The sequence below is a fragment of the Diceros bicornis genome, chromosome 5 (assembly GCF_020826845.1).
Source record: "Diceros bicornis minor isolate mBicDic1 chromosome 5, mDicBic1.mat.cur, whole genome shotgun sequence".
In the NCBI taxonomy this organism is placed as follows: domain Eukaryota; kingdom Metazoa; phylum Chordata; class Mammalia; order Perissodactyla; family Rhinocerotidae; genus Diceros; species Diceros bicornis.
In genome coordinates this window covers 31,393,657-31,407,428 of record NC_080744.1, presented here as the reverse complement: position 1 = coordinate 31,407,428, position 13,772 = coordinate 31,393,657, and the positions used below count along the sequence as shown (strand labels likewise).

At 38.6% G+C, this 13,772-nt stretch overlaps 1 protein-coding gene across 1 annotated transcript; it reads right to left on the bottom strand.

The window, feature by feature from the left end:
* Positions 1-4,759: 4,759 nt before the first annotated feature.
* On the bottom strand, positions 4,760-6,738 carry LOC131405554 (olfactory receptor 4F3/4F16/4F29-like). The gene is made up of 2 exons (XM_058540527.1): positions 6,694-6,738; positions 4,760-5,728 (listed from the first exon to the last, which is right to left on the bottom strand). Exons 1-2 carry the CDS (start codon positions 6,736-6,738, stop codon positions 4,760-4,762), a joined length of 1,014 nt encoding a protein of 337 aa, XP_058396510.1.
* Between the last annotated feature and the right edge of the window lie 7,034 nt (positions 6,739-13,772).

Genomic DNA, 13,772 nt, shown 5'->3' with positions numbered 1-13,772 from the left:
GGCTAGTATAACCATGTACCAAAACTAGTCGAAGCATGAGAAAGAAAAATCAGAGGCGAATCTCAATCATGAGCATAGATACAACCCCTCACTCCCAAACTGCAAACTTTATCCAGTAGTGTATAAAAAAGAATATACATCATGAAAAAGTTGGATTTATTTTAGGAGTAAAAGATTGAGTTAAAATTATAAAATATATTAATGTAAGTAACCGTATTCACAAATTATGGAGAAAAACTGATCACGTCATAGATGCAAACAAAAAGTGTTTGAGAAAATTCACCTCCCATTCATGATTTAAAAGAAAAAAAAATAGCTAACTAGGTATACAAGGGAACATCCCTAACCCAAACAGGAGCTCTACCAAAAATCTACATCACACATCATTCTTAATGAAGAAAGATTTTATTAATAACGATGAAAATGCAAACTAAGACCACAATGAGATACCATTTCATATTCACCAGATTGGCAAAATTAATGAATCTTATAATGGAAATTGTTGTTAAGAATGGAGTAATTGCTGGATGTGGAAATTAATGCAACCACTCTGGAATATAATTTGACATTATTGTATAAAGTTGAACATTCTCATTCCCTATGTCCCAGAAATGATAATCCTAGGAATATGTCCAAAAAAACTATGGAAAGTGTTTATCAAGAGACATGTACACGAATGTATACTGTTCTATTAGAAAAAAATCTGTAGAATGTCCATCACAAGAGAATTAATAAATTGTGGTATATTCTCATAATGGAATATTAAACAGAAGTACAAGTGAATAAACTACAGTTACATGAAACAATACAAACAAATTTTGGAAACATAATACTGAGGGAAAGATACAAACAGCAAAAGTATTCATACAGAAGGGGGCCGGCCAAGTGGCGTAGGGGTTAAGTTCACGTGCTCCACTTCGGTGGCCCTGGGTTTGTAGGTTCGGATGCTGGGGGCAGACCTCTGCACTGCTGATCAAGCCATGCTGTGGTGGCATCCCATACACAAAATAGAAGAAGATGGGCACAGATGTTAGCTCAGGGTTGATCTTCCTCAGCAAAAAGAGGAAGATTGGCAATGGATGTGAGCTCAGGGCCAATCTTCCTCACCAAAAATACAAAACCAACCAAACAAAAAAAGTATTCACATAGAATAAAACTGTAAACTTTACAAATGAGCAAAATTAAACAACTTTGTTTAATTGTATTGTTTATAGATATATACTTTTTTAATAACATTATTTTTCAGAAAAGCAAAAGAAATATAAACAAAAAAATCCAGAAAAGTGATTGCTTTTGGGTGGGTGGCAAGGTAAAGGGATAGGAGATGGGAGAGTGGATACAACGATAAATGAGCTCACAAGTATTTATCGTAGTATTCTTTTTAACTCAAATATATGTTATATATTCTGTACATGTGTAATATTTCATAACAAAAAGTAGGGAAAATTTTAAATTAGATAAGTACATAACATCTTTTATCTTTCAGATTTGCAAAGATTCAAATTAATTATATATCCATTATTTGCAAAGATGGGAGCAATTAGTGCTCTAATTCACTGTTGGTGATGGACTTTTAAGTCAGACCAACCATTTTAAAGCACACTTTTGCAATATGGAATCAAGCCTTACAAATACATTTTGGCACAGCAATTTCATTTCTATTAAGATGTCATGAGGAAGTAATCAAAGCTGTGATATATAAGGAGGTATGTTAAGAAAGTACATAGTAGAGCTGTTGCTAACTAAAAATTTGAAATAACTGAATGTCAGCAGTGAAGTATGGCTATATCCATACAATAGATTACCTTATGGCCACCAAGAACTACATACTAGTAGATTTATCAGCAGGAAAAGACTTACGTGTCACATTATGAAGTGGATTGTAGAACAATGTGATTCTATTTTGTATAATTTTTTAAATAAATAAAGGAAAATCCAAAAAGAAATATACCAACATTTTGACAGTTATATTTGAGTGAAATGATTTTTTTTTCTTTTCTTCCTTGTGCTTATCTATATGTAACTTGCAAATGTACTTTATACTCCACCAGTTTGTTATCCTGAATAAGTTTGTTTCAACATTTGTGCTAAATCTAGATTTCCCCATTCATTTTTATTCCTCATGATTTGGAAGGAAAGAGCTGTTTCTTTTTCCTTCTCAGCTTTTATTTACCATTGCTCATTGAACAAAAACAAATCATTATTGACTTCCCACTGTAGGCCAGGCATCCCTCTAGATAAAAAGAACAAAAAATCATGTTTTCTACTTTATGGTCCTTTTTTATCTTGTGGAGAGAAACAAAAAATAATTAACAAAACAATCTTTCAAATAGAGATAAAGTTATGAAAACATTAAACAAAGCATACGATAGAGAATGACTGGAGTAGGAAGGCAAGAGGAAACATCTTTAGATGGGAAGTCTTTTTTGGAGTCAGTTTTCTGGAGACACTCAAGCTGAAACCTGAGTGGTGAGAAGGAGGCAGCCCTGCATATACCCATGCAAAGCACTCTGCAGATGGAGGGAAGGGCCAGTGTACAGGTCTCAGCCCACGAGCGTGGTGTATACAAGCATCAGAAAGTCCAAAAAGGCTAAGAAGAGCGAAAAAGGGGTCAATGAAGTAGGCAGGGACAGATTCGGTCGGGACTGGGGACCCTGGTTAGGCAATGAGGTAGACTAGGTCTCCATCCCCCATCATGTTGTGGTGTCAACCTGTCCTTAGCCTCCCGAGCTTCAATGAACTTCTCTCCTTCCCAGGGCCTGCACTTACCTCAGAAGTCTGGTCAGCATGGGCTCTAGCCCTATTCCACAACATTGACAAATCCATGAATCCCCTCTACTCAGCCTCTCTTGAGTCTGCCCATGTTACCATGTCTCTTACTTAACCTCAGTGATTTTTTGCCTCGGAGACTGTTGACCTTCCTACAATTGGATTGTATACTTCTAACACAATTTTCTACAATTCCTGACACAGAATTTAGAACATAGTGAGCATTCAATACCTTTTTAGATTAATTGAGTTTCTATTAAGGTAACTTTTTTTAAGCTAATCAGCTTGGTAATTTCTTCCCCATCACATTTAAAAAGCACCGTAGATAACAAAACAAGCATCATAGAACTATGACATAGCATATAGGAAGGCAATTTGAACATAAGAGAAAGAAAGTAGAGAAAGTGAATTGAATTATGGCATTTTGAAGTCTCTACATTCGAGGAATTTTGTCATTTGGAATACTCTAGTCCTGTTAGGTAAAGAGCAAGTTTTTGATCAAAGTCTGATGAATGGAGTTAGAAAAGAGAGAAATAATTTGCAGACAGCATGAAAGAAGGTTATCAAAACTGAGGAACAGTTTTAATATTTTATTTCATTTTATTGAACACACACTTATATAACACTATACATCAAGAATTGTTTAAAGTACTTTACAAATATTAATTAAATTCATCCTTGTAACCTTATGAGGAAGGTACCTTTAGCCATTGTTGCGAGTCAAAAAACAGTCAAATTTCAGAAATTTCAGATGGTTCAACTTATCTCTGTTTTACAGAGGACAGAATTTGGGGCCAAAGAGATTAAGCAATTTGTGTGTTAGTAAAAAGCAAAGCTAAGGTTTGACGTCAGGTAGTTTGGCTCAAGAGTCTCTGTAAACATGTCACTGAAAAAGAAAAGAGTTTATGTAACTCTGAGTAATCTTGCTGATTTCAGTGTAATTAGGGCAAAGCTTAGCACTAGCTGGGGCAGAATTATTAAATAGGTCATTGTCTTTGCCTGTTACCTGGCCCCATTGATCAAATCCCCTGACAGTGCAGGAACACAGCTTTAGAAACAACTGGAGTAATTATAAGGCTCAATTCATAGTTACTACATGCACTAGCTGAACTGCTTAAGAAGCCATAACCCAGTGATCCAATTTCAGGCTGATGTGATAAAAACAATAAAAAATAATTCAAAATAGCTTTAGTTCTTTCCTTTCATTTATTGAAGGGGCAATATATATTGAAGGGTTAGAATTAGACAACACTGTCTCTTTAAAATCCCCTTTTAATCTTTCATCTGTTTTCTTCACACATTACAGCTGTTCCCATATGTGTCTCACTACAGAACCTCAAAAAAAAAAAAAAAACTCAAAAAACTATCCCTAACTATTGCAAACTTTGTCATATATCCAAAGCACTTTTCTTGAGATTCTGCATCACAAACCCCCAAAATCAATCTAACAAGGGAAGATCCTCCTCAGAACACAGAGTACGAAAAGACACACAAGAGGCCAGCCTGGAATCCTCCTTATCAAGGAGGGGCAAGAAAATGTGGAAACAGTCCCATATTAATGCTTTTTGTTCCATCACATTGCGTGAGAAAGAAGAGTACCATAGCTTCCTTGGTTATGGGCGTAAAACACATTAGGAAAGTCCTGGACATTGGTAGCTAAACTAGTAAGTAAAGCATCCCTGTTGCTATCTTTCATTGGATTGGTGTCTGCAGCATGGGCAGGGAGTGTTAGAGATGTTTGTCTCTCTTTCCTTTTTTTTTCTTTCTTTTTTTTTTTTTTTCAACTGAGGAAGATTAGGCCTGAGCTAACATCTGTGCCAATCTTCCTCTATTTTGTATAAAGGTTGGTGCCACAGCGTGGCTGATGAGTGGTATAGGGCAGCGCCTGGGATCTAAACCTGCAAACCTGGGCCACTGAAGTGGAGATCTTTAACCACTCGGCTATGGGGCCAGCCTCGGAGATGTTTGTCTTTCTTGATATCAAAATCACTTAAAACACCTTCCTGAAACTCAATACCTGACTGAATATTCTCCTCATTGCTTCCTTCATCTCTTTGTTCCTAAAAGTGTAGATGGTGGGATTCAGAAATGGGGTGATAATTACGTAAAAAATGGCAAGGAATTTATCCACTGGCATTGTGGGAAATGGCCATGAGTATACAAAAATACATGGACCAAAAAATAAGACCACCACTGTGATGTGAGCTGACAGTGTAGAGAGGGCCTTGGACAAACCATCTGAAGAACGTTGCCAAACAGTGACCAAGATGAAGATGTAGGAGATGATCAAAATGAAAAAAGTTCCCAGGGAGATGAAACCACTATTGGTAGTGACCATGAGCTCCAATCTGTAAGTGTCTGTGCAGGCAAGCCTAATAAGTCGAGGAAGATCACAGTAAAAGCCGTCCACTTCATTGGGGCCACAGAATGGTAAATTCACAACAAATACAAGTTGGATCAATGAGTGAATGATTCCAATGGTCCAGGCAGCCACCAAGAGTAAAATACAAGTTCTGGAGTTCATGATGGTCAGGTAGTGGAGAGGCCTACGTATAGCAACATAACGGTCAAGGGCCATGGCAATGAGCAGCACCATTTCAGTTCCTCCAATAACATGGATGAAGAACATCTGAGCAATGCAGCCTTGGAAAGAGATTACTTTTCTCTCCTTGAAAAGATCAGAAATCATCTTGGGAGCTGTAATGGAGGAAACCCACATGTCAATAAAGGAGAGGTTGGCCAGCAGGAAGTACAGAGGGGAGTGCAAGTGAGGGTCAGATATCACTGTGAGCACAATGAGGAGGTTTCCCAAAATACCTGCTACATAGAACACAGAGAAAACCAGGAAGAGGGCTAGTTGTATCTCCAAAGAACTGGTGAGTCCCACCAACACAATCTCAGACACCACTGAGTGATTTCCTCCCACCACGGTCTCAGTCACTTTGGGCTTCAAATTTGCCTGCAAGAACAGGAAAAATGAGAAATTGGAATTACTGGCCGTATCAGTCAGGGTTCCATTAGAGAAGCATAACCACTAGAAGATAGTATACTCAGGGATTTGTGACAGTGACTCGACCTTACATAATCATGGCGGTTGATTCAGCAGTCTCTGCGAGTCTGTTGTCTTTGCTTCTGATGCTGTAGCTTGAAGTCCACGGCACAGGCAGTCAGGAAGGGAAGATGGATGTAAAATGGGGAAGAACAAAAGTAAACTGGAACCCACAAGCAAGAGCTAAAGACTGCAAGGACAGACTAAAACCAGTGTCAGTGCTCATTGTCTCTGTCCTTGATGGTAGGGCATACCGCAAAAGCCAGGGCCCTTCACCACAGAGCTAAACACTCACCTGGCCCAGGAGTCAGAGACACTAAAGAAGGATTCTAAGGAAAGTGTGGCACTTGCCATCCCGGCCATTGCCTCACACCAGTGAGACAAGCCAGCAGAGAAATGATAATGTGTGTGAGCTACAAATATGGTTGCAACTTCACTTCTGCCCTCCAAATATTGCAAAACCATCTCTCTTGCAACTGATTCTCGTTGGAAACATAACAGAAATGGGAATTCTGGGGAATGTAGTTCAATCTAGACAAGTTGACACAATACAAAGCCACCACACTGGCTGTTTAGAAGAATGTAAAAATTTCAAAAATTATGTTGATACTAAAATTTGACCAGGGTAATATGAGAAAAAAAGTTTTCAGGCCAATATCATCCACGGATAAAGATGCAAAATGGACAAAAATGGTTTTGGTGAAAGGAGGAAAAGGGAGCAGTGTAGCAGCTTGGGTTCCCCAAAAGCAATCCTTGAGGTTGAGTTTGGGATACAAGATGCTTGTGAGAGGTCAGCACCTTTAAGGGAAGTCAGAGGAAGCAGGATTGGGCAAAGGAAGAAGTCTAACGACAATGCAGACCCAACAAAGCCCTACCACATGGAGCTCTGGAGTGAGTTTTGCTCCATCACATTGCCCCATGTGGAGTCAAAATAGCAGGGCATTTATACCCCACCTTCACTCAGTCATCCACTACACGTGGGCTGCCCTGGGCAGTGTGTGACCTCAGGGCTCTTTGCTGCTGAAGCAGACGCCAGGGAGCTGACAGCTAGAGGCTGTGTGCTGATGGCACTCCCCACAGCTGAGCAGCATGTCCATCATGGAAGGGAAATCTGGTGGCAGGGAGGGCTGGAGATGATGGATTCTGGTCTAGTCATGTAACATTTGAAGTGAAAGATGGACATCCAGGTACCAGTGTCCAGCAGTACACATCTTTAAACAGTACATATATATTTTTTGCTTTGCCTACTTTGCGTACATTGACGATAAAAAGAAAATGAAACAGTCAGGGATTATTAACACAAAATTGGGAAGTAGTTAACTATAGAAGGGAGAGAGAGGAATAAAAATAGAGAAACATGGTGCTTTCTAATGTACTAGAAAAATTCTATCTTTTAACCTGTGTGATAAGTGCACAGAAGTTTATTTTATCATTTTAATATCCACTAATGTTTTATATACTCCTCTGTCTGTAAAATATATTTCACAATTTTTTAAAAATAACAAGAAGAGGAAAAGGTGGATAGGGACATTCCAGAGAGAGGGAAACAGCATTTGCAAAACTACACAGGTGAGAGTGAACAAGCAGTGTTTTGAGAAAATTGATGAGGTTTTTGGCTTCAATAGAAGGTTGTGCAAGAGGGACGTAGGAGATAATATGTAAAGATATGTAGAAAACAGATTGTAGAGGCCCTGGAAAACCAGGCTATGGAGGATGAAATTCTCCATGGTGGCGGAATAGACATTTGGGGTTTTTAAATTGAGAAGCGCATTATTTATGTGAAGTAGTGTTTTTAGAAATAACCTAAGGCTAGAGGGGTAAATTTAAAATCATCTGCATGAATATAATAATTGAAGCCACAAGAAATATATATCTAGAGAAAAAGTCAGATATACTATTGGAAAAGCCCAAGATTTAAAGTCTGGGAAAAGGAAACGGAAACAGTGATGCAGGCAGAGAAAGGGTGCCAGAGAGCCAGGAGAGTTCAGGGCTCTGGAAGCCAAAATATGAGATTATTTCAAGAAGGTGTAGAGTGTTGCAATGGAGTCAAGGAGGATCAGGATTAATTCAGTGTTTCGGGGTCATTAATACGAAAATAGGTATTTGAAGGAAAGTGCCTTCTAGGAATTCTTCACTAATGTATTTCCAGTGCCTAGAACATTCCGAACACATCAGATATGCTCAATAAATATTTATGGAATGAATGAATAAATAACAGAGGGAGGAACTCAGATTGCCCAGGGTTAAGGTAAAGGTAGGTTGTTAAGAAAGTTAGTCTATTGAGAGTATACAGTTTAGAAATGAAAAGATGAAGAATACATAAAGAGAGTATAAAATAAAAGGACTTTTTAACAATAAATAAATGGGAGAAATAAGTGTTTCATAGGAGCCAGTGGAGGAGAATATGAAAGTGCATAAGAGTCACAGGTAATTGACCGTAAACTTCTAGACTAGCAGACATGGATGGAATCAAAAATAAAGATAAGAAGGGTTAGGCTTGCAAAATAAAAGAGCCATGTCTTGTTCTGAATCAGGAGGGGTGAGGGAAAAGAACGTGTGAAGATACAAAGAAATGTTATCTATAATAAGGCTTTTTGTCATAGCAAAACAAAACAAAACAAAACAAAACAAAACAAAACAAAACACTAAAGTAGTGACAGGTGAATTTTAACCGTACTAGAAACCAGGAGGTCTATCTTTTAGTGGCTATACTGTCAATGAGTTGTATGAACTTTAGATTTTCAAGGAGATATACAAAATTATTTCTGCCTGTTGGTGTCCCTTTTTCATTTGATCATATCACCATCAAATAAATAAAGGGAAAACCCAAAAGCCAAGTTAAAGATCATAAGGTATCCTGGAGTTTGAGTATTTGAGAAATATAAAAATCAAAATTTTCCATGATTTATCTGGAATCTGATTGAGATGGAGTGGGATGGACGGAGGCAAGGAAGAGACACTGAAATAAGAAATGGGAAATGAACCAGCAGATCAGAACTTCAGGATGACAGAGTAGGGAGAATTAACCATCCAGAGATGGGAAATCCAAGGGTCTTTCAAAATTAAAAGTGTCCCCTGTCCCCAGGCTCTGCCCACCCCAGCCCATGCTACAGAAGACAAACTTTCCAAAAACACAGGTATGCCTCTCTACTATACTCAAAATTGATGATTTACCACTGGCTAAAGAACAACCATAGTGTTTTGGCCCCAGCACTATCACACCCTATCTTCAGCTAAATCAGTCCCTTTACCATCTCTGAAACATTCTTTTCCTCCTTTTGTTCAAACTATCCCCTCCACATAAAATACTCTGCCTCATCTTTCTTGAAATATTGCTCATTTTTCACAGCCCAGTTTAAACACCACCCATCTCGTGAAACTTCTTCAATTCTCTTCACTAGGAAAAAAATCTTGTTCCTCTGCTTTCCTGCAGCACTTTGTACTTACCATAACATCATTTGCTTTGCGGTGCAGTTACATGTGCAGGACTGACTTCTTCTGTCTCCAAGCACTAGAAGGCAGGGCTCCTGAATTATTCATCTCTGTCTTCATCCCCAGCTCCTAGGATACATTCAGAGGGCAGAATTGTCTGTTCTAGGAAGTCAATAATTGTTTACTAAACTAATTTGCATTAATTCCTTTGCAATTTTAATTATTTGTTTAAAATAAGATAATTGAGAAGATGAGGATAAAGGAAGCATACATAGAGAAAAAGTTGAAAGAAGGTAAAGGGCAGGGAGAAAAAAATAAGTAAAGAAAACAAGAAAAATTAAGCAAAGCAGTAAGAAACAGAGAAAGACTGAGTGATGAAAAGAATAATGTAGAAGAGAAAGAGAAGAGAAAAAAGAAAGAAACTTCCCTCAAGTTCTGAGACTAGAGACTAACATGCCCAGATGGAAAAATACAGGGAAGGAATTAAAAACTAGCTTACATCTTCAGAATTCCAAAGAGCCCTAGCCACACATGCAGTGAAAGACTTTAGAAGGAAAAGCTAACCTCACAAAGACAGGACCTGAGTTTTCCTTCTTAGAAAATATTGGGCAGAAAGCCTCATTTTCCATAGAGAAGGGCAGGTCCTTAATTTGAAACCAAAGTTTCCCCCATTCTGTCCACTTCTTTTCTAATGAGACATTTTCCTAAAGAATATTCCTGCCTACTTCCCTTTCCACCTCTCAGTTGTTCCTGCTCCAGGTGCACAGCGATGCAATGGAAATTTCTGATTCTGAGTTTATCTCCCACAGCAGGCTGTGAGCTCATGGCGGGAAGAAGTTGTGTTATTTTCTTTGTGTTCCCAGCACCCCGGACAATGCTGGAAACAGAAGCTGAAGAAGAGTGTTTTGTTTCAAGAAAAAAATGGATGCACAAATAACTGAGATATCAAGTTTCTCTGAATATTTCAGGAAGACCGAGTCCTATTGAATGAATTAAGACAGAATATTTGACCTTGGCAATCACTTCAGATTTTTTCTCCTTAGTCATTTATTGTAATGATTGAAAATGGTCAGTGCAGGAGGAAAAAACATGCAATTCCTGCTTGTCTGGCAAACACTGCCTAAATTGCGTATTTCTATCTGTTTGGTGCACATGGAAGTTGTCTTCCACAACCAAGACCAAATACTATTACCAGCTCTGGAGTGGATGTTTACTGCCAAACTAATCTGAATCAGGAGCTATATCTAAATATTCTGTATGTATCCGAATGTTATTTACAGTCTTGCTGGATCATGCCTGACTCTCCCACATCATGGTTCTCACCCTTGACTACCTGACGCCATCTCTGTCCCTGTTTAAAGGCCAAGGTAGGTTCCCTGCTGAGTGTTTTTGAAACCCTGGCCATTGACTCAGCTACTGTTCCCAACTCTTTCTCTCTTTCTTCCCTACCACAACTAAATCACATATTGAAATCTCCAGTGGTGATTTCAAACTGTGATTTGGTTACCAGAAAATATCTTAGTCAACCAAACACAACAATCTGATTGAATCTGTTCTGCCTATGCTTCTCACCCACCTGTTTTCTAGCAGATCTGAAATAGCAGCATCAGAATAGTCACAGCTGGCATGTTGAAATTGAAATTCTCCCAGAGTAGAAAGAGATAGCTAATTAGCAATAAGAGGGTAGTAAAAAGTGGTACCAAATAGAACAGGGAAGGCCAATATGACTCCAGCCTGTGCTGGGAATGGTCTCATAAAATAAGATTGATTTTCCCAGAACAACATAAGAGGAGTGGTTAATGGGTCAACTAGGGGAAGAGATCCCTCATGAATAAATATGCTTTATCAGATTATTTTCCTAGCTCAGGGCATGAGGTGAAGACGAACTCCGAAGATTCATGGGAATAGCTTTTAATTACTTTTTAATGAAAATCATATTTATTGTTTTCCTATATGCATATATATATAAGACAGACACAAACACACAACTGGATATTTATTTTTTAGGAACATGCATTTGGGCAGGTTGAAAAATGAAAAACAAGCATATTCTGGGGTTTAGCAAATACAAGAACATCCAAGAAAAAAAAGCCACCAAAAATATAAAGACCATTTGTTCCTGAAGTTATCCTGGAGCTACCTGTTGATCTATCTAAGGATTTTCATCAATATTCTTACCTCTAAATGCCCATTGCTCTGCCAAATAAATATTTATAAGATTTTTATGAGTGGGGGGTATATTTTCTGTTTCAGTTGTGGCCTTGCATTGTCTAGTTAGTGCTCTTGACAAAATATTTTTCTTTAAATGCTCATAGACCATTGATCAAGATGGCGGAGAAAAGGATGAGAAGATGATGGAGTTCAAATCACTTCTAGAAACACTAATTTGGAGTCAGGCTCATATGCTTAATTTCTAACTCTTTTTTGTAAAAAAATAGGTAATACTAATGTAAATTTTCTCTCAGTCCATGAATCATGATGGTTAATGTGGTTGGAATTAGTGAAATCTCATTGTGTTCTCAAAAGTGTCAGTGAAGTTATTTTTGGTAAATTAAAAACAAAAATCTAGACAGGTGTCTAAGAGTAAGAGTGCTTCTAACTGGCAAAATTAAGATTGGGCTTTCAGGGGGATGTGGTGTTTGTGATGGGCCTAGAAGGATGTGTGGCTTTGGGGCAAGTACATACATTTGGGGCAGGTAACTACTGTGATTTCAGATAGAGAGAACAGCATGAGCAAATGGGTAGAGGGCAGAAGTGGCCATGGGAATTATGAGCAGGTCCAGGCTGAATTGGAGGATGTTTGCATTAATCTGTGGAGCCCTGGAGTGTCTGTAGCTGGACATCTGCTGTTCTGCTTGCCTCCACATCCAGTCTCCCTTCCCTAAGAAAATAAAAAGAATACTAATCCCATTCATGAGGGTCTACCCTCATGACCTAAGCACTTCCCAAAGACCCCTTTTGGTAATACCATCACATTGAGATGTCAACATATGGATTTGGGGGGGATGCAAATATTCAGACCGTAGCAATCATGGAAAGAGATTTTCAAGTGATCTTTCTAAGTAGAATGTAAGATTGCTTGGCACACAGAGAGGAAGCACTGGAGAAGATGGAAAGGAACCACGTAGGTGAGATTGCAGGGTTTTAGACCATCAGGATAAATTTCGTTGTGTGATTTCTCTAGATGGGGTTTCTGGCTACTTCCAAACCTCTGTTTGATTTGCAGCTTCGTTTTTCATTCTGCATACCATGTATCTTCCCTGGGCTCCCATGGACACCACAGCTTCAAATTATCCCTAGCTGATTAAACCTACTTCTTTTTCTCTCTTCTCTTTCTGTAATCAGTGGCAGCACCAATCACCTCATCATCCAAGAGAGAGAGAAATAACACTAATTGATAGTCTAATATACCAAGTTCTGTTATAGATGATAATTACACAAAAGAGGGAGGAGGAGGAAGAGAAGGTGTGGACTCTCCTTCAAAGAATTCACAGTCTACAGACGAGAGAAAGGTCAAGAAATATTTTAAATAGAGTGATAAGTGTAGTATTCAAAGGTCAACACAGAAGATAAGTAATAAAATGTGACTGGAAAGTATGAAAAGGCTTCATCAAAGAGGTGCTATCTGGGTGACGGCTTGACTTTGAGAAGTGACAGAGGAAGCAGCACATGTAGAGATATGAAAATCTGAACTAGCATAGCACATTCAGAGGCTTGCCAGCAGATTGTGCATGAAAGGCTGTGGTTTGTGAAGAGAGCTGAGGATTCTTGGAAGTAACTGTGTGCACCTTGGGTTAATGAGAGAAGATATGACCACAAACCACAGGCCAACTTGTTGTCAAAGAGCACAGAGTGTGGATACAGGAAGGGGACTGACCACTTGGCAACACAGAGCAAAGTGAGATTATGATTTCCCTTGCATTTTTATTACAAAATCCTGAAGTTTTGCTAGCTTTGTGGGTTTGGGAGTGGGAAACTACAATACCCTTGACTTAACATGAGTTTGCAGCCAGTATAATTCTTTCTCATTATTTAACCCTAAATTCTTCTCACTTTTTGCCTTTTCTGTCTAAATCTAAATCATTGACAGAACTGTCTGAAAACAACAAGAGTATAAGTCTATGCTTTACTCCATGCAATACTCCTTAAGTTGGTACATTATGGAAAATATCTTCTTGAAGTTTCAAATTCATCTAATTGTATTTCTAGAGAATTCACAGTTTTTAATTTTTTTTTTTGGGAGGAAGATCAGCCCTAAGCTAACATCCAATGCAAATCCTCCTCTTTTTGCCAAAGAAGATTGGCCCTGGGATAACATCTGCGCCCATCTTCCTCTACTTTAGACGGGACTCCGCCACAGCATGGCTTGACAAGCAGTGCATCAGTGTGCACCCGGGGTCTGAACCCCTCGCCGCCGCAGCAGAGTGTGTACACTTAACTGCTGCGCCACTGGGCCAGCCCCACAGTTTTTAATTTTTTATTATGAAAGGCTGAAAGACACTTTACTTAAATCTAGATATAT

Excerpts from the sequence above, each read along its gene's own strand:
- LOC131405554 (XM_058540527.1), bottom strand. The coding sequence starts at position 6,738 with ATGGGGCAATGTGATGGAGCAAAACTCACTCCAGAGCTCCATGTG. Across the intron at positions 5,729-6,693 it reads TCACTCCAGAGCTCCATGTG|GCAAATTTGAAGCCCAAAGT; the intron begins GTAGGGCTTTGT and ends CTGTTCTTGCAG.